This window comes from Miscanthus floridulus, chromosome 2 (assembly GCF_019320115.1).
Source record: "Miscanthus floridulus cultivar M001 chromosome 2, ASM1932011v1, whole genome shotgun sequence".
NCBI classification, from domain to species: domain Eukaryota; kingdom Viridiplantae; phylum Streptophyta; class Magnoliopsida; order Poales; family Poaceae; genus Miscanthus; species Miscanthus floridulus.
Window position 1 is genome coordinate 155,958,208 of NC_089581.1, and position 19,809 is coordinate 155,978,016.

Here is a 19,809-nt window from a genome sequence, read left to right on the forward strand (position 1 = left end):
CTAAGTAGGTACATTGCATATTCATAAATTTTACCTTTCCAACGACTGATCCGCGGACGTCGACGGAGTCGCAGCGGACGATGGGCGTAGGTCAGGTCGACGATCTGGGCCGGTGGTGGCACGGCCGGCCGCTGCAGGTGGCGGGGTCGACGGTGACGCGACCGAAGACAGCGGTGGCGTGGGAGGCACGGCGGCCGCGCCCGAGGCCGGCGGTGGAGGGCGGCAAGGCGGGGTGAGGCCAAGGCGAGGAGAGGGTGCGACGCGGGCGCAGGAACCGGCGAGGGGACCGAGGCGCGGGCGGAGGGGCGCTGGCCGTGGCGCGGTACGAGCGGCCCGGTGGGGGGGCGCGGCCGCGGGGCGCGGGCCGGCCGCTGTGGCGCGGCGTGGGGCGTCCTCGAGGCGGCCGCGGTTGCGCTCGGCGGGCTTAGGGCGCGGCCGCGGGTGCGGGCGAGGGCGGCCGCGGCCGCGGCGAAGCTCAGCTCAGCTCTGCTAGGGCGAGAGAGGGAGAGGAAGAGAGGCGCGGGCCCATAGGCAATGAAGGCTCGGCGCCAGCCACTCTGGCGCCGAGCTCGGCGCCCAGCCATGTCACCTACCCAGCCCAGGAGCTCAACGTCATAGGGTCTATTTTCTGAAATCTTTCCTTCAGAGATCTATTTATGAGATTTTAAAAAAAAAAGGCTAAAATGTAAAAAATTCGGAAGGGGAGCGGCTGCACGTCTGCTGATTGCTGCTTTCTACGGAGTAGCAAAGAGTGCAAAGCCCTGCCAGCCTGTCTCGAGTGGTTGGAATGGGCCTAGCCCAATTGTACCCGTGTGATCGTGTGGACTAGAGTCCAGACCAGATGTTGCCCTCTTCTAAAGGCTCACCCAATTCTTTTTTTCGGGCCTTTTTTCGGTGAGGGTTCTTCAGAAATGCAGACAGTAGAACTTCGATTTGTACGTAACCTGAAAATTGTACCGTTCAACATATTATCCTTTTTACGTAACCTGCAAGACAGTTGAATCTGAAAATTGTACCGTTCTTTCCTTTATGAATCATCATATAGATCGTCGGTACAAGTTCTAGTGCGAATGGTGAGCTCATCGCCTCATCCTCCTTCCTCCACGGCTCCACCCGTCAGACCGAAGCCCGAGCGCGAGCGGGCATCTATCTCGTCTCGCCTTCTCGTCCGGTCGTCCCCTAAAATGAGAAACCTAGTACTGCTGCTATAGAAGTCAAGTCACTCGGCTCGCCCGCGTGCCCAACTGCCCAACCACCCGGCCGCGCTCCAGAGGCGCCCACGGAGACGGAGCCTATGCCACCGGGTGCCGCGGCTGTCGCCGCCGCCTCGCAACAGGCCGACTGCTGCGGCCACGGGCCCGGGCCCGGGCCCAGCTGGCGCGGCGGCGGCGGCGGCTGCGACGTCCCCGGCGGCGCGTCCTGCAGCTACCTGCCGCTGCGCAAGCGGCTGTCCGTGGACGGCAAGTTCCCGGCGCCGCGGATATGCATCTGGGAGTGCGACGGCGAGGCCGGGGACATCACCTGCGATATCGTCGCCGCGCCGCTCCGCCGCAGCTGCAGCGTGAGGGCAATGCCGCCGCCGCCCTCGCGGCCCAGGCCGCCGCAGGGGGGGTGGAGGATGATGTGGCGGCTAGGAGGCCCCATCTCCAAGGGCCACCGGAGCTACGGTCTCATGCTTAACCTGCAGCTTGGCATAAGGTACCAATGCTCGCTCCGCTGCTACGTTTCCGTGTGTCCTTTCCTTGGGATACGCTGCGTCTCAGTGTTGCTCTGGTATTCGTGCCGTAGCTATTCGGTGGGGAAGTCATCGGCGCTGCCGTTCAGGAAGCTCTCGTCATCGGACTTCGACCCGCGGGAGAAGGTGTGGACGCGGTTCCCGCCGGAGGGGTCCAAGCTCACGCCGCCGCATCACTCCGTGGATTTCCGGTGGAAGGACTACTGCCCCGCAGTATTCAGGTGCCAGACTATTGCTCTGCTGCCCGTGGATTTTGGTCATTTGGAGAAGAATGGCAATGGTTTATGCGCATGGATACATTGCCTGACTGCTATGTGATGCCAGGCACCTAAGGAAGCTGTTCGGGGTGGATCCTGCGGACTACATGCTCGCCATCTGCGGGAGCGACACGCTCCGCGAACTGGCGTCGCCTGGCAAGAGTGGGAGCTGCTTCTTCGTTACACAGGACGATAGATTCATGATTAAAACCGTGAAGAAGGCAGAAATGAAGGTCATTCTTAGTGATAGTTTGATTTTTCTAGACTAAATATCTTAGTTCATGAGCTAGTCACATGCATGTTTTGAGTTTTCTTCGACCACTTTGATCATCTTTAATTCTGTGCCTGAACGATTTCTGCAAAATGAGATCTATCGATACAAAATAGCTTTTGTGATACCCATTTTTAGCCGACACCTGCTCCTTTTTTTTTTTCTAGAAGTCAGATTCGTTGTCCATCTTTATATCCCAAATTTAGCTTGTTTGTAGGTAAGAGTACACACTAATATTAATTGGCGATATAAACATTGGTTTATTCAAAATATTCCCCTGCAGGTTCTAATTAGGATGCTGCGGAGTTACTATGAACATGTTTGTCGGTACAAGTCCACTTTGTTGACAAGGTTCTATGGCACACATTGCATCAAGCAAGCTGGATGTCCCAAGGTAAGCAATATTCACGTGAAGATACATACTCATAACTCATATAATTCTCTTATTTGTTGTTGTGGACTTGTGGTATTTCTATGCAAATTTTCTCGACAATGACATGATGCCAACCTAACAACTAGGTCCGGTTCATTATAATGGGCAATTTTTGCTGCTCAGAGTATAAGGTCCATAGGCGTTTTGATTTGAAAGGCTCATCACATGGTCGTACTATTGACAAAGCGGAAGAGAAGATCGATGAAACAACTACTCTAAAGGACCTCGACCTTGATTATGCATTCCACCTCAGAGATTTTGGTACAATGAGCTGATGAGGTGAGTTTCTCATTAGATTGAATTAAGATAATTGGCTGCAATATCGTGACAGTTGCACGGACCAATCCTAATTTTGACTCATGTTATCGCACAGGCAAATTCAGATGGACTGCACATTCTTGGAGACACAAGGGATTATGGACTACAGCTTGTTGCTAGGAGTTCACTTTCGTAATGATTTCTCAATGTCTAAAATTGGTGTATCTCAGTTTATTGGTTTGCCAAGTAAGTAGCATAGAATTCGGTTAGTTTCAAACATTCTGAATTGTGGCAAGCATATATTTTGGCACATTAGCTGACACTCACCTATTTTTTGTTAATCAAATGTTCACTAGTTTTGATATAACATTGACAATGTGCCTGATCAGAATCCACAGGCAAAAGAAAATCATTTGAAGGTGGAGGCGATGTTTGTGAGCTTTGCTTTACGGAATCTGGATGCAAGGACAGAGATTTCATTGTTGACTCTCGGTAACATATTGCTTTCGTGTCCTCTTTCAATTTATTTTATTTTATTTTTTTTGCAACTTGTTCTGAACTATCTGGTATAATGAAAACTCATTATGAACGTAGTTGTAATAAAGTACCATACCCAGTGATGGATCAATATCATCATTATTTGTATAAAAACTGATAGATCACCAGAATATTAGGTCATAATTTTTCTCTTTTTTGGGCGCTATTGTCGTTCGGAAATTGTGTATTGCATATGTAATGTGTAATATTTCACTGTTAAAAAGCTACCAATTGCTCCTGGCTACTTTTAGGTGTACCTACTCACTAGCTGCTTGCTTCTATGACTGCATCAGTTTTACTGTTTTGATAATTTGGGTACTGCCGCACCACAAAGTAGAAGCTCTGTTTCTCTAAATTGACAAGTAGTTCAATCTCCTACTTTTAGTTGGGAGATTGATACTCTCCACTATGTCAAAGTGCTGATTTTTATGTTGTGTTTTTCAGTAATGCAATTTTATGTGCTCATCATGATCCTACTTTGTTGCTCCCTATGTAGCCAACAAACAAGGAGCATCATGGGGTCATGTGTGTTTGTTTAAGTCAAACCCTTATAAAGGAACCCTTAAGATACCTTTAACTTTTGGGGCTAATATTTCCCGAACTGTAGCTGTTGCATACCATAATAATATTGTCGAATCCTTTCCGTTGTGCTAATGTAACTCATGTGTCTGCTCTTATCAGGAAACCACTGGTCCAGTTAGGCAAGAACATGCCCGCCCAGGCAGAGCGGAGGTCGAAGAGAGTCCTCGATAAGTTTCTCCTAAACGAAAGGCACTTGTTTATAACCACATCAAGTGGCGGATTCCGGGATGTCTATCTCTTCTTTGGAATAATTGACATTCTACAAGACTACGACATAACCAAGAAGCTCGAGCATGCATACAAGTCCTTTCAGGTCAACCCTGGTTGCATTTCTGCTGTAGACCCGAAGCTATACTCGAGAAGATTCCAAGACTTTATTCGCAGAGTGTTTATCAGAGAACAGTAAGAAAAATTTGCCCAGCGTTAACGGGTGACTGCTCCACTGACATTTTACATCATGGGATCCATTGGTGAAGTCCTGGGTATGATCGTTTCACCGATCCCGAGCGTGCCCTGGAACGGTGGAAAGGATGGTCGGTTTACCCGACGCACAGTTTTCTGAATAATTGGCGTCGAGGGAGGAGCACTGCCGACACGCATGCTAATGCTGAAAGGATGCGGGCTAAAACTATAGAGCTTTGCCTTTTCAAGGACTTGTAAAATGTAAGTGCCGGTTCCATGATTGCGGAGCACATACCCAAACCTTGCTGTTTGTTTATTCTTCTTCTGCACTCGCATCATCCAAGAATCTCAAGCAGAGATTGTACATGCACATACTGTCGTGTAGTGTATACCCTAGATGGATTTAGGAACTGATGCATCTTGTCAGAGTTTAAAAAGGAATTTGGATGCATTCCTGCATTAAGTATTACTCATCTTGCTTTTTCGCTTGCGGTTGAAACGTCTCTTGTTCCAGACTGTTTGGATGAATGAATTCCTGAAGCAGGCATGTTCTTTTCGCCTGCTCCTGCTCTGGGTCTGGCTGACCACGGTGGTGACTGGAGACTGGAGTATGGAGGGAGGCAGAACACCACTCGCAGTCCTGCCACTGGCTCGGCGAACTGGCGAAAGATAAATAATAAGTGGAAAAGCGGAAGGGGGAGGAGACAGGCATCAAAAGGAGAGAAAGCGGGTGCAGGGAGATGCTGGGACAGATCTGGTCTGCTCCTGTGGCCCGTGTCTACTAGAGTGCTGCGTTTTTCTTGCGTCCTCTCCCGTTCGTCTGGTATCGTAGATAGTAAATTTTATTTTTCTCTTATATAAATCAGCTAGCAGTACTTCTTCACAAACCAGCAACGATACGAACCAGCCAACCGAACAGGCTGGATGGCCGGCCGGCCTTTTCCTCCTCGTTCTCGACTTTGCTTTGTCCCACGCCAAGGCCCCGATGCCGTTTCTTCTTCGTCAAGCTCATGCTCTGTTTCTTCTGTCATGCCCTACTTTGCTTGGATCTACATCTACTGTGATCGGGCCAGCCTCCCTTCGACCCTTAAGCATCGGCAAGGCTGCAGGCCAGGTGGTCAGAGCTTAGTTCTGATCTTTAGGAACTCAGCAGATGATGCACTGCAACTGTCACGCATGACGCTTATAGCCCAGATGATGCAGTGGCACTCCTATCTTCTATGCGCTGCTTGGCGGCGGCGGCGACATAGGACCAACACGCCACGCCACGTGAGAAGACAGTGTGTACTATTTTTATTTACTCTAATAACAGCCTGTTCGGTTGGCTGGTTCGTATCGTTGCTGATTCGTGAAGAAGTACTGCTGGCTGGTTTGCGTGAGAGAAAAATACTGTTCCGGCTGGAAATTTATGATCGTTTACGACAGGCTACAGTCAAACGAATAGGCTGAAGGTTATATCCCAAATCGTAGATCGGTTCTGTGGCTTATAAGCCAATTAATACTGTTTTGTTGTGAGAGAAAAATATTATATCATGGCTGATACGATCAAACGAACAGGGTGGTTGTTATCAGTATCGAGATCCTAATTTTATAATTTTATGCCGTTGTATTGGGATCTTATTAATTATAATTATATAATATTTGCTTTGGTATGTTACAAAGTTTCTTAATATTAAATAATATTTTATCACAACCATTTAGAAAGTCAATTATATCAAATGATATAGTAATCGTAGTATCGAGATACTATATAATTTTATGTAGGATCGTGTGAGGCCTGGTCCGATTGGTTGCTCGTATTAGTATTGCATTGCATTAAGGGTTATGCAGCATATCCTTAACTTGGACAAAACTATGCAATTCAGGTCCTGTTTATTTCCTTTGGCAAAACTTTTGCCCAGCACTTTTAGCCCATGTTTTGAACAAATGGATCTAAACACCTGGGCTAAAAGTGAGCAAAAGAGGAGGGGGCTAAAATTTAGTCCATTTGCACCTCAAGAGGTGCAAAACTGGGCTAAAACGCCTTGTGTGCGTGAAAGACACCTCGTACCCCCACCCACCCACCCGCGACCGCGCGGTGCCTTCCGTAGCCCCTGCGTCACCCCCATCCTCCTCCTCCCACGTGGCCTCCTCCACCGGCGGCGGCGCCATCTCCTCCCTCTCACCCTCCTCCTCCCCTGGATCTCGGCGGCTTCCTCTCCTCCCCAGCGCCCTCCTCCTCCTCTAGATCTCAGCGCGAAGCATCTAGATCTCACGGTTGCGGCGAGCGCCTCCCCCTCGAGCACCGCCGACGTATGCCGCTTCAGCTCCCCGCCGCCGTCTGCCGTGCCGTGGGCCGGCCTCACCCCTCGGTGCTGGCTGCCATCGCCGCCGAGCGTGCAGCTAGGAGGGTAGGGAGGAAGGGGACAGAGGGGCAAATCAGTAATTTTTTTATGGAAGACTAAACTTTTGCCATGGATCTAAATAACTCAAGCAGGACTAAAGTTTAGCAGCAAAACTTTAGGGGCTAATCTTTTGCCATGGCAAATGGAACTAAACAGGGTCTCAGTCTTATTTTGTTTGCTAGATAAAAAAACTGCACACTGTTATACACATGATTGGTTTCATGCATAGATGGTCATCGTGTATGTGTATATGGTAGTGCAAACAGAATATGGTCATGTTCGCTTGGCTTATCAGCCATACTTTTTTAGCGAAGTAACATTGTTTTTCTCTCACAACAAATCGACGAACAATATTTTTCAGCCTGACTTTTCAGCAAAGCGAACAAGGCCTATGTTTGGTCATCGTGTTATGATGTTATCTTCTGAACTCAGAATAGATATAAGGCATGCTATGTTCTAAACTAACTGTTTGGACTAATAATGGGTTATGTTGTCAGATTAAAAGTGGGCCAATCGATGTTATGAACTCATTTAACTGCACATGACCAAACTTAATTGTTGCTGATTGAGGATATCAAAATGGCAACCAAAGCTCCCCTGATGTAAATTAGTTGTTTGTGTGGAATTCTTAAACGTGTCAGTTTGAATTGGTTGCATGATTAGTTGATTATTTAATGATGTAATACAATTTGTTCTGTGAAGATATATAACAATGAAATTTTCTAAAAACTAAAGGTTTTGTGTTTAACTTCACATAATTTTTTTTCTTCGCCTATTGGGTTAGCACATCACTTATTTTGATTGTTTTGTACTCCTGTAATGACAAGATCTATTTTAGATAGAACAATTTTGTTTGTTATAATGGCTAAATGATGTTTAAGGAAAATGTTTATTAGCAGGCCAGTTCGGCAAACGATAAAGGAAAGAGTACCGACATAGAGGGAACTGATGCTGGAGAAACTGACAAGGCTCTTTCTTCCAAAACGGATAAGCAGAAGGATTCAGTGGAAAGTGTAACAAACCATGTAAGTGGCATTGCTATTTTTGAGGTAGTGTTTAGTTCTCAAAATTTTGCAAAATTTTGAAAGATTTCCCGTCACATCGAATCTTTGGACGCATGCATGAAGCATTAAATATAAATAAAAAAATAAAACTAATTACACAGTTTAGACGAAATTCACGAGACGAATCTTTTAAGCCTAATTAGACTATGATTGGATACTAATTGTCAAATAACAACGAAAGTGCTACAGTACCATTTCGCCAAAAATTTCGCCAACTAAACAAGGCCTGAGTCACATGCAACGCCGTCCACAAATACTACAAACAATTCACAACCGGAATCATCTGCTCCAGACATAGACAAGAAAAAATCGTCTAGGAGAAAATTCAAACAGTTTCAAAAGTTGGAGGAGGTTAGAAATCAATTTTTAGATTGGGGAGGCGATCAGACTTCGACAATAGTTGGGGAAGATCAAATGAATGTTTTCTAAATCGATGCAAAACTTCTACAACAGACACGAATCAGACTTCGGCAATAACTAAGGAGATCAAATGAACGCTTTCTAAATTGATAAGAAAACTTCTACAGCAAGCCCAGTGTCTGACTAGAAACCCAATGCTTGTATCAATTTGCATAGGAAAAGGTCCTTTCGGTCCTCTCAATAATAAGTTTGATTTCCCCCACTCACCTATAAAACCATATATGTTGATATTTTTTTAAACCATTTGTTTTTGCACCTAGGTGGTTTAGATGGCAGTTTTAGCCTACGTGGCACAACATCAATCATTCTGTATGCGCGCCACGCCAACCGCGACGTGGTAAATTGAACTGCACTGATAGTTGAGAGTGGTCAAATAAACTTTATAAAAATCATACAAAATCTTTTTTTCCAAAAGATGCAAAATATTTTTCCAAAAAATATCTATTTTTGGATTTTTTTGTGCAATTAAAAGTCCTAAAAATCTTGTTTAGAATTTTGTGGAGAAAAATGGAACTAATTTTGTATTTTTTTTTTTCTAAAACCATGCTATATCATCAGGTGCCTAGCTTGGAGTCATTTTAATATTCTACGGTCTCTTTAAGGCCTTGATGGGATGTTATCGGATTCGAATCAATCAACATGTGTTGGAGTGGAACTTGAACTAAACTTCACCCCAATTCATCTCAACACATGTAGATTGAGATAAATCCGATAACATCGAAACAAAGCTTTAGTGTATTATTTTCTAATACATGCTTTTGTTATCAATTATAATCGTCAACGCACGACTATAGAGATGCCTCCACCTTTTCTGGTCTAACCTTTGCCATGCTGATTATGGCCATGTTTAGTTCCTTCTCCTAAAGTTTACTCCCTATCACATCGGATGTTTGACACATACGTGGAGTATTAAATATAGACTAAAAAATAACTAATTGCACAGATTGCGATTACTTTGTGAGGCGAATTTTTAAGCCTAATTAGTTCATGATTTGACAATGTGGTGCTACAGTAAACATGTGCTAATGACGAATTAATTAGCCTTAATAAATTCACCTCGTTGATTACTGAGGACTTCTATAATTTATTTTATTATTACTATCCAAACACTCTAATATGACACCCCGATGTGACATCTCTAAACTTTACTTTCTAGATTTAAACATCACCTGTGATATGAAAAATGGTTGTGGTGGGCTGTGCTGCGCTTATCTGTAGCTGCAAAATTGTCCTCTCACAATTTACTGTAGTTGCAGCCTTAGACTTGATTAGGCCATGTTCACTTCTTTTATAATCCGTCTTTTTCAGCTTATTTTTTCAGTCGGAACAACGTTTTTCTCTCACAACAAATCAGCCGAAACAGTGTTTCGGCTTATTTTTTCAGCGAAGCGAACGGGGCCTTTCTTATGGAAGTTTTGCATAGGATAGGTTTTGGAAACAGGTGGAGAGATTGGGTGTCCATCCTGCTCTCAACGGCTGCCACAGCTACTTTGCTCTTTATTTTTGCACTTGAACTCCTACAAAAAAACTTTTTGAGCTCGCTGCACAACATGGTACCCTGTCTGCTGTGCAACACACAGGAGTTAAATTGAGGCTAAGCTTGTGTGCGGATGATGCAGCGATTTTTATCAACCCCTCACGTGAAGACATTCACACCACAAAGCTACTCCTAGATATCTTTTGGAGAGGTCTTGGGGCTCGTAACAAACCTACACAAAAGAGTGTTGTTTACCCAATACAATACCAGGGACTTGACTTGGACTTCATCATGGAGCCTTTCCCGTGTGAAGAAAAATCTTTTCCCTGCAAGTATCTTGGTTTACTGTTACACATCAAGCCATTGCGCCATGTTGACATTTGGCCAGTAATTGATAAAATTGGATCAAAGCTTCCAACTTGAAAAGGCAAGTTTCATATAAAAAAACTTGAAAAGGCAAGCTGCTGGATAAGCATGGCAGACTCACACTAACTAATTAAAATGATGCTCACGACTATCCCTGTGCACTTTCTAACAGTTTTTCACTCAAAAAAATGAGCAACCAAAATAATTGATAAGATGAGGAGATATTTTCTGGAAAGGATCAGACAACGTCAACGGAGTGCTTAGTGCACGATCCAAAGCCTCAAGATCAAAGGTTCTTGGGCGCTTGGGCATTCTTGACATTTAGGGCCGTTTGGATCTTGAGAATTGAATTCATTCTAATAATTATAATTTAGACATAGATTAATTATGCTAATATAGTTATATATATAATATATTTATATATTTGTTGTTAGGCATACAAGGGACATACTTATATTTTGCATTTTTATTGTAGGGAAGTGGGTTGAAGAATATGCTATAAGTTGGAGAATAAAATTATAGGATAGTGACCTATAGAATCTATTTCCATCTCTCACCTTATGAATTTGAGATATGTTTATTTATGAGCTTGGGAATTGCATGGAATGTCAAATTCCAAACTAAATAGCATAATCCATTATATAGATTTCAATTCCTTAAAAATAAAGGGATCCAAACAGCTCCATAGAGATTCAGTCGTGTCTTGTGTCCTAGATGGCTGTGGTTTGAATGGATCAACAACACAAGGCCATGGATCGTAACCAGTCTTCTTGTGATGCCAGGGCTAACACTTCAATCAAGGTCGAATGAGGAGATAAGGCGAAGTTTTGGCGAGACCCATGGTTTTTTTTTTCTCGAATATGCAAAAGATTTGTGTATCATTGTATTAAGTAGAAGAGTTTAAGCAAACATACAACTCGCTTCTGTCGAGCACCGAAGGAGGTCGACATAACACAACCGTAGTTGGACCATCCTAGCAAAAGACCTCTTGTTTCGATAATACATAAAAGGAAACAATCAATACCTACGCAGCGTGCGACCTAAGAGGTGGCATTGCGTCTTCACGACTGCCTGGACGAGCCCTTTCCAACGGCCAGGAATAGCGCATCCATCGCCTCAGCGTTGGACGCAGTTAGGTTACCGTCGAAGAGCTTGTCAAAGGCCTCCGGCAACGATGCGGATGGCGCTGATAGACCCTTGGTGTAGCCCATTCGCTGCATGATCAGCACCTCTCCTCGCTTGGAAGCAGGTACTCGGGAGAGGCTCTGAGCCGCCAACCGTCTGCTCCGCCACGACAGCACCCCGCTTAGTAGGCTTGGGAGGCTCACAAATCAGCGAAGAGTCCCTATTACGCGTCACTTTGTTGATGAAGCTGTCGAGGCGGCGTTTGGCGGAGCCGTCGTTGTCCACAGTCTAGTGGGTATCCACCGGCAGTGAATTAGGAGGGCCGGCATCCACCGTGAGGTCGACTAGTCCGAAGCCTAGCGGGCAGTTGAGCTCCATGTGTGTCTTCGACGAGTCCACTGCCCACTGAATGGGGCGCGGTGGTGGTGTCCGCAGCTCGCAGGAGACCGCTGCTGGGTCCAATCCTCATCGTCTAGCTAGGGCCCGCCACCGCCAGGGCCTCATCTTGTAGCTGGGGCGCCGAAGGTGACAACAGGCGCTCAAGGGAAGGACACGCGACGAACCAACTGCCGACGAGCGAGGCTGCGAACTCCTCTAGCATCGGGTCTTCCGTGATGTCGCGATCATGTGTGGCGTTTGGGTACAATGTCAGTGTCAACGGGTTGGGCTCGATGAAGCCCGTCTCGTTGGCTAGCTCGCTATGTCCTACATGAGCTCCAACAACGGCCGAGGTGAAGTCCGATGCCGTTTGGGTGGCCCCTGCCGACCGACCGCGACTGTCGGTGGCGACACTCATTGCCATAGTGATGCCGTCCCCCTTTAGTCGTCGCTGACGTCTCTAACGTCGGCACCCACTGCCGCCGCGTGTAGTCACACACGGCGCAGCAGCAGCCGCACCCAGCACAACTCTAGCTGAGTTCGGCGTGTCGCCCTGAGTACGTGGCCGGGTGCCCGAGGTACGCTCTCGGTTAGGTCGTCGTGGTCGGCTTTCTGTGGCACCAGATGTGCCGGAGCTAGAAGGAGGCCCTGTCCACCGCCGCTTACAGTCCCGCGTGAGGTGTCGGAACCCCTTGCATCGGAGGCAGTGGGGAGGCAACTTGCAGGTAGCCACCCTATGCACAGAGGAGAGACAGTCGAAGGATTTCCCATGTAGGTCCGCCGGATAGCGGGTAGGGGTCCGCTGGTTCGCCAAAGGTGCAGTGCGGGCGGGGTGTGCCCTGCTGGTGCCGCATGACGACCCCTATGATAGGACCTCACGCCAGCCGTCAGCATCCGAAGCGGAGATCCACTGGCGAGCGTCGTAGCGCGGACCGAGCCGCATGTGAGCCGGTACACATTGCTCGCGATCATGTCCGGATGCCGCTTCCTTGCCTCGAACGGAAAGTCCATGAATGAGCTGCGGGCATGGCCGACGGTGGGTGTTGCGCTCGCGCCGATGGCCAGTGCACGCTTGACCGGCAGCACGGCCCCAAAGCGCCAATAATGATCATGGAGCGTGGCCATTCTCTCACAGGCGACGGTGATGTCCTCGACGCCTGTGGCTCACGAAGAACCATGTCGAGGTAGGTGATTGGGTAGACGGTTGGCGACTCTTCCACATCAGAGTTATCGAGATCATCGTCCGCCCAGCGACGGGCCTTGGAACGCCCCGCCGAATTTTCCCCAGGCTGGAAGGGAACTACATGGGGAAAAGGGAGGATGATGACCTCGGGGATGAGCTGCCTCTTGTCCCAGCGTCCATCGTCCCGAAGCCTAGACGGGTCGACGAGGAAGGCGTTGAGGGGGTCGACGGCAGACTCAAGGGTGAACGTCTGCGCTACCTGCGGCGTGCCATTGACCTCGAAGGACGCGGACACAGAAGCAGGCCGCGTGGCTTGAGATCCATCCCTGCCTGGGCTGCCCGGCGCCGGCTGCTACTGCAGCAGTGGCCAGGGTGCTGCGGCCCCCTCCATGGCCGTCGGCGGCTGCTCATCTTCCTAGCCGCCGGTGTCTGCGTCGGGACCCACCGGAGTGGGCCGAGATAGACTCGTTGGTCGTTGTGTCAATGGCGTCATGATCGACGTGTGCTCGCCAGGTCCAACATCCATGTGCAGCTGTGGGCGTCCATATCCATGGTTTTGGTGGAGGTGGTGGCCGCGGCGTGGTGGCCCAGCGTCATCGACGATGGGGATGTGGCCGCAGAGGCGAATCCCGGCATCGGCGGTAGGGAGGGAGCCCACGGAGGCACCCCCACGCCAGATCCCGCGATAGAGGCCATGAAGGTGCAGCTACAGGCAGCGGCGGTGCCCAGCGTCGGCATCGGCTCGGGCAGGCAAGGCTCCCGCACAGGCACTCTAGCAGCAGGGTTGTTGGGCGTGGGGAGGGGAGGGGAGTGGGAGATGGGGGTGGGGGGCTCCGGCGCCGGAGTGGTGGCCGGCGGCAGAGGTGAGGCCGTGGGTGGGGGCCTCCAAGGGTTCGGCCCGGATGGGGTGTCTCTAGCTTTGAAGGTGTCGGGCATGGGGAGGGGAGGGGGAGGTGGGGGCGGGGGCCACCGGCACCAGAGTGGCGGCCGACGTCGGCGGTGGAGAGGGCGTGGGTCGGGGCCTAGGGTTTGGCCAGCATCGCGGGGGATCACACGCACACTGTTGAAGATCACTCACCTAAAAACACTTCTAACTTTGAACTCCCTTTTGCCCTTTGCTACTCCTCCGAGACCCATGGTTGGATGGGGGATATTTAACTTTTTACCATCATAACGGATGCCCACTCCTCGGATAGCAGGTTTAGAATTGGCGCTATGATTTTAGCAGCTGAGAGAGAAAATGATACATTTTTACCACAATTGCTGGCGTGGTACGCCACCTCAGCTGGCCAGCGTGGCAGGCGAAGGGAAAATGACCGCCCCTGCCCTTGCCCTCTCTATCCCTCCCCACACACGGCCCAGCCCACTCTAGCTCGCCCTTCCGCTCCTCCTTTCTTCTTCCTCCCGCTCTGCTCGCCGACGCCGCCACCCAACACCGCCGCACACCCCGCCGGAGGTAGACGAGGCCATGCACAGCGTCCTGCGCCAGCTTCAACCTGGTCTGCCAGCCCAGAGGAACTCTTGCCGGGCCATGGTTCTCTATATATATACAGAAGAGCACCAATTTTGTGCACACATCAGAAGACATCACCTGCCTGACACGTCCGAACTACACGTGCGACGAGAAATGAGGAGCGCTGCTCACCGTGCAAGAGGCTATGGAGGCTGCCTGTGGGCATGTAGTCGAAGACGAGGAGCAGCTCCTCCGTGGACGCGTAGAACGCGCGCAGGCCGATGATGTTAGCGTGCCGCCACGTGCCCATCTCCCTGGTCAGCTCCCCCCACCGCCTCTCGTCCTCCCTCGACGCGCCGTCCCTCCTCCTCATCCTCTTCACCACCACCACCTCTCCGTGGGCCTCCTCGACGCCGGCGTCGCTTGTGTCAACGTTGCCTCCCATGACCACACGGTACGTCGTCGCCGTTGCGCCTTTCCCCAGCATCTATGCGGCGTCCTGCATGAGCGTGGCTACGTCGAACTCCACGCAGCACCCTTCGAAGCGCACTGTCTCCTCCTGTGCGATCGTCGAGTTGGAGGACGTCGAGCTGGCGCCCGGCCGTCTCGCCGGCTTCCTGTTCTTCAGTAGAAGCACTGCGCACAGTGCCACCGCGACCAACGACGCGACCGCCGCGACCACCGCTGACATGGTCATCACGACCATCCACCGGTCATGGATCTTATTCCCCCTCCCCATCGTCATCGATCCGTTCGATGCCTCGCCGCCGCCGTTGTTGTACACGATCTGCTGCGGTTCATTGCACCGGTGGGCCAGCGGCGCGCCACAGAGCCCCGGATTGCCGTCGAACGACGACGCGGGAAAGGCAGCCGCGAGGCGGTTCAGGATCCGCCCCTCGAGGTGGTTGCCGGAGACGTTGAGCTCGGCGAGTTTGGGCATTGCGTCCAGCGAGTCTGGCACGAACCCGACGAACGAATTTCGCTGGATGTTCAGCGTCAGGAGAGCACAGAGGCAGTGCCCGATCTCCGGCGGGATCATGCCCGCGAGGTGGTTCTCCGAAAGGTCGAGACGGCGCAGGTGGCGAAGGCGCAGGACGAACTCGGGGAACCGGCCGGAGAAGCCGTTGCCGGAGAGGTAGAGAAGCTTGAGGTGCGGCGCTAGGCGGGAGAAGTTGACGCCGTGGAGCGCGCCCGTGAAGGTGTTGTTCTTGAGGCTAAGGGACGAGAGAACGGGGAGATCCGCGAGCAGCTCCAGCGCCGCGACGTGCCCGCCGAGCCGGAGGCCTTCGAGGACGACGCGACGCACGCGGAGCGGGGAGGTGAGCGACGACGACCGTGCGGCGGGGTGTGCGGCGGCGTTGGGTGGCGGCGTCGGTGAGCAGAGCGGGAGGAAGAAGAAAGGAGGAGCGGAAGGGCGAGCTGGAGTGGGCCGGGCCGCGCGTGGGGAGGGATAGAGAGGGCAGGGGCAGAGGCGGTCATTTTCTCTTCGTCTGTCATGCTGGCCAGCTGAGGTGGCGTGCTACGCCAGCAATTGTGGTAAAAATGTATCGTTTTTCTCTCTCAGCTGTTAAAATCATAGCGCCAATTCTAAACCTGCTATCCGAGGAGTGGCCATCCGTTATGATGGTAAAAAGTTAAATATCCCGTTGGATGGTGGTGCACCAATTGACACTGCCCTTAACCTTTATTCCTTAGCCTGGCAAAAAACCTCTACATCAAGCTGCCAAGTCGCAATTTTGCTAAGGCCTTGTTCGGTTACTCAGTATTCCTCCTGAAATCAATCCAGATGATCAAAACTTATACAAATTATGCAAGCAAACTAGGTAGGAATGATTCCAGGCCACAGTTCCCCTTGAAACGAACGGCCCTGAAGCAAAGCTAGACAAGAGGCCTTTGGAGGATGGCGGAATTTGTTCAAACTTGGGGGCTTAGTTAAGAATGTGCAGCTCATTGATGAAGACGACTCCATCACTTGGAAGCGGACCGCCACCCGTGAGTACACAGCAAAATCGACGTACAACATCCAGTTCAAGAGTTGCACTTGACGCCGGACAACACGGAAATTGGGCTGTTAATGACCGAATCTTGTTGTATTCTGTGATTCTGTCCACTACTACTTGCTAAAGGAACGTACAAGAACATTATTACAACTTACAACCTTTGCCACTTTGCTCGGAATCCCACCAATCAAAAACTACTAATAATCAATACTATATGTACGTATATGCATACACTGAAGGCAGCCACATGCCACGGTGGTCCGGCTGTCCATGACCTTCAAATCCAGCACATGCTGCCTTGCCGCACCGCCACGGCCGGGCGCCGCGCGCCCTCGCGCGCGCGTGCGGCTTTATTGCTCTGCTCGCAACAACTACGTGTGTTCCTAGTACCAACCGCACGCTCCTGCCAAGAAACGCCGGCTACTGGCCGTCGTCGCGCTTGTGAAGGATCTTGCCCGCGAGCACTGCCGACTCGATGACCTCACGTATGACGGACGCCGTCTGGCCGACGCCGCACTCGTTCCCCGGGAACGTCGGCCCCGCCGGGCTCACCCTGTCGAGGCAGCTCAGCAGGTTCTCGTTGCACCGCGTGTTCAGGTAGTCATCTGCGGCCGGCAAAAAAAAAAAAGAGTCGATCAGCAGCGGGCAGTCAACGGCAAAAAGCGGAACTCGCACGAACTAGACGACACGACGAGGCGTGGCGACACATGTATGCCGGAACCACCACTCGTACACTCACTCAGTGCGCGCGCTCGAGTCGACGACTGGGCCGGGGGAGAGATCAGATACGGGGCTCGACGCAATCATGCGCACCGACGCGTGCAAGCGACGCCACCGTGCCGCGCCGGCAAGGAGGCGACGTGCACATGTCGGTTGGCCTTGCGCGGGAACACGCGCGTTTAGGCGTGACAAGGGCAGGCCGGTGGACGGTGCACCGCATGCTTGTGCTTAGTCTAATCTTATCTGGTAGCCTTGTACTGGTTCCAGATTGTGTTCTGATCGTGTTAGGTGGCGTGTCAGCTCGCGAACACCTGGCGTGCGGCCGGGACCTAACCATTGTTCCGTTTAGCCCTGCTCTGGTCTTTCGGTTTTCAGAAGAAGAAGGACGAAGAATTGATCGAAAATGCAGAGTTGGGAGAGTGATCGAGTGCGTACTGTCGTGGGTGGCGACGCAGTGGTCGTGGACCATGCAGCAGGCGTCGAGGGCGTCGCAGGGCTTCTCGCCGGGGCAGCCGCTGTACAGGATCCCGCAGTACTTCCCGTACCTCAGCAGCGGCGGGACTTTCATTTTCAGGGACAGGGTGGACAAGCAAAAAAAAAAAAAAAAAAAAAAAAGCGAATCAATACCCTTTGCCGGTGAGTATCCGACTGAAAGCTGAAAAGCAGCCGGCTTCAGGTAAGCTTGTCCGCCAGAAAAATTGTAGGCTACGCAAGTTCTGTCCGCTCATGGTAAATACAACTCAGGTTTGCTTTCCTGAAGAATAGCTGAACAGGACTAGCTTCTGTGAAACTGTCGAAACCCCCCAAACAGAGCCCACGAATTACAGATTGCCAGGGTTGTGTGTTTGTGACTTGCTTACCTATGCAGAACGATGATTCGCACGTCCGGCTACAATCCTGGCTCCCCTGTGGAAAGCAACAAGTCCATGCGTGGTGGTCAGAACCGATCAGCTCCAAAGTCCAAATAAAAGCACTTGCAAAAGTTCAGACTCGGCTCGCCATGGCCACTCTGGTGCCTTACCGAAGGCGCTGTCCCGAGCAGGTCGCCGACGTTGAGGGCCTGTGACGCCGTCGCCAGCAGGAGGACAAGCAGCAGCGAACACCGAGAGAAGGCGAGAACGGATGCCATCCTCTGGTGTTCGTTTTGCGCGTCTCGGCGTGTGTGGTGTGCGGGAAAGAAATGGATAGGCAGACTGGCAGAGCGCGAAATATTTGGTCTCTTTCCGGTGGGCGCCGGCCGGCAGGGCTATTTATACAAGCTTGGAGTGGTTGGACGTGTGTGTGAGCAAGCACAGCATGTGCTTGGTGAGGATACGCGCCATGTTCGTTTGGCTTATAAGCCGTACTTTTTCAGCCAATAAATAATATTTTTCTCTTACAATAAATCAGTCAACGGTATCTTCAGTCATGGCTTATCAGCAAAGCGAACGGGGCAATGAATTCGGGGAGGCGGGGAGCTGCGTACTTGGGCCGTGGAAGTTTCGGCCGCGCATCTTACTGGGACAGGATCACACGAACGTTACGGTCACTTGGGCAGCTCTTGAAGCAAAGCTATACGGCAACAGCACCTAGAAAAACACTTCTCGTAGTACACCTGCATACATCTGAGCTAAATGTTTTGCCTGTTTAATTGCGGGTTGGTGGCGTGATGCGGATCTCATACTGATCCCGCACGCTGATGATTGATGACAGGGTCATCTAGCTTGCAGGTCACGGAGTTGCCATCGCAGGAGGGGCACTGGCTGGCTGCACAAGTCGCTGGGCTCTGCTGTATTTTTGGAACCCTCTGACCTACGTCTCTGCTTTGGCATGTACTAGCATGATGATGCTGGTGTGCATGCTCACATCAGAGATTAGAGATTAGATTTACGCGTTATCTTTTTGCGCTCCTGCCTTCATGTGTTAAGACTAAAGACTCACCAAACAACTGATAGAATACATGAGATTTGACCGCATGCTTGCGAGTCCATGTCTTTGCACCTATCCTGCTTACTCAAATGTTATAGAAACCAGATCAAACTGAAGCGCGCAGTTTGAGTGTCGTGCTGGATCATCAAGAGATGACTTCGCAACCGTAGAGCTTAGTCCCAACCGCAGCACATTGTCTAAATTTTGGCCTCTTGAGTACTCTAGAACGATTGGAACATTGCACCCAATTCATGTGAGGCATGAAGCTAGTTTACGAACTTAGGTCAGCTGTTCAGGTGAAGACTGGAGACAGACAGACAGTAGAGTAAATCTTGTTTCCTGTTCCATAGCAAATTGTTCAGTGACTAGACGGCAACTCGCCACATCTCAGAGGCAGGGCCAGCCTCTCACTTGTGATCAAGTGTGACGCCTGACGCGTTTGTACCATGGAAGTAGCTTATTTGGTTGGGAACAACATGAGGTTTGGAACTGAAAGAACAGAAGCACGCGCACTTATATTAGTACTTGCAATTTGCAATGACATAAAATGAGGTATTCATGCCAATGACATAAAATGAGGTATTCATGCCAGAGAAGATGTTTGGAAGTTGGAACACAGAATAATCAAGGACTTTAATAATTAGATTTAATGTGATTTTTAAGGATGAAAGAATAGATAGGAAATCAAATTAAAAAAGACTATCATTGTCTAACTCACCAAATGACAAGTAAAAAAGATCAGGGAAAATTGGTTCTACAGCACTGGAGATCACCAAAATCGAAAAATACCATCGAAAGTTACAACCAACATAAATTACCACTAAAAGATCCGAGAACTATCCAATTCTAGCACCCC

General features: G+C 50.1%; 2 protein-coding genes and 2 pseudogenes across 3 annotated transcripts; 2 read left to right on the top strand and 2 right to left on the bottom strand.

The window, feature by feature from the left end:
- Positions 1-1,096: 1,096 nt before the first annotated feature.
- LOC136540222 (phosphatidylinositol 4-phosphate 5-kinase 2-like) lies at positions 1,097-4,935 on the top strand (annotated as a pseudogene).
- Positions 4,936-4,998: 63 nt separating this feature from the next.
- LOC136537301 (uncharacterized) lies at positions 4,999-8,612 on the top strand. The gene is made up of 5 exons (XM_066529324.1): positions 4,999-5,083; positions 5,171-5,205; positions 7,756-7,908; positions 8,155-8,274; positions 8,604-8,612. Exons 1-5 carry the CDS (start codon positions 4,999-5,001, stop codon positions 8,610-8,612), a joined length of 402 nt encoding a protein of 133 aa, XP_066385421.1.
- A 29-nt stretch (positions 8,613-8,641) lies between these two features.
- Positions 8,642-15,940, bottom strand: LOC136537303 (probable leucine-rich repeat receptor-like protein kinase At1g68400; annotated as a pseudogene).
- A 404-nt stretch (positions 15,941-16,344) lies between these two features.
- On the bottom strand, positions 16,345-18,259 carry LOC136540223 (probable phospholipase A2 homolog 2). 2 transcript variants are annotated; one of them, XR_010779908.1, is made up of 5 exons: positions 18,067-18,259; positions 17,906-17,951; positions 17,481-17,606; positions 17,065-17,374; positions 16,794-16,930 (listed from the first exon to the last, which is right to left on the bottom strand). XR_010779908.1 is itself a non-coding variant. In XM_066532226.1 (4 exons), exons 1-4 carry the CDS (start codon positions 18,172-18,174, stop codon positions 16,746-16,748), a joined length of 465 nt encoding a protein of 154 aa, XP_066388323.1. In that variant the 5' UTR covers positions 18,175-18,259; the 3' UTR covers positions 16,345-16,745. The 2 variants fall into 2 exon arrangements, 1 of the variants encoding a protein (XP_066388323.1); XM_066532226.1 differs by lacking the exon at positions 17,065-17,374 and having other exon boundaries at positions 16,345-16,930.
- Between the last annotated feature and the right edge of the window lie 1,550 nt (positions 18,260-19,809).

What these genes read in the sequence shown, in the direction of transcription:
- LOC136537301 (XM_066529324.1), top strand. Translation starts at nt 4,999, where the DNA reads ATGAATGAATTCCTGAAGCAGGCATGTTCTTTTCGCCTGCTCCTGCTC. An exon ending in ATCAAAAGGAGAGAAAGCGG is followed by an intron (nt 5,206 to 7,755) that starts GTGCAGGGAGAT and finishes AATGTTTATTAG; the next exon opens with CAGGCCAGTTCGGCAAACGA. An exon ending in GTGGCATTGCTATTTTTGAG is followed by an intron (nt 7,909 to 8,154) that starts GTAGTGTTTAGT and finishes ACAAGGCCTGAG; the next exon opens with TCACATGCAACGCCGTCCAC.
- LOC136540223 (XM_066532226.1), bottom strand. Translation starts at nt 18,174, where the DNA reads ATGGCATCCGTTCTCGCCTTCTCTCGGTGTTCGCTGCTGCTTGTCCTC. An exon ending in TGCTCGGGACAGCGCCTTCG is followed by an intron (nt 17,952 to 18,066) that starts GTAAGGCACCAG and finishes TGCTTTCCACAG; the next exon opens with GGGAGCCAGGATTGTAGCCG. An exon ending in CGAATCATCGTTCTGCATAG is followed by an intron (nt 17,607 to 17,905) that starts GTAAGCAAGTCA and finishes TGAAAATGAAAG; the next exon opens with TCCCGCCGCTGCTGAGGTAC.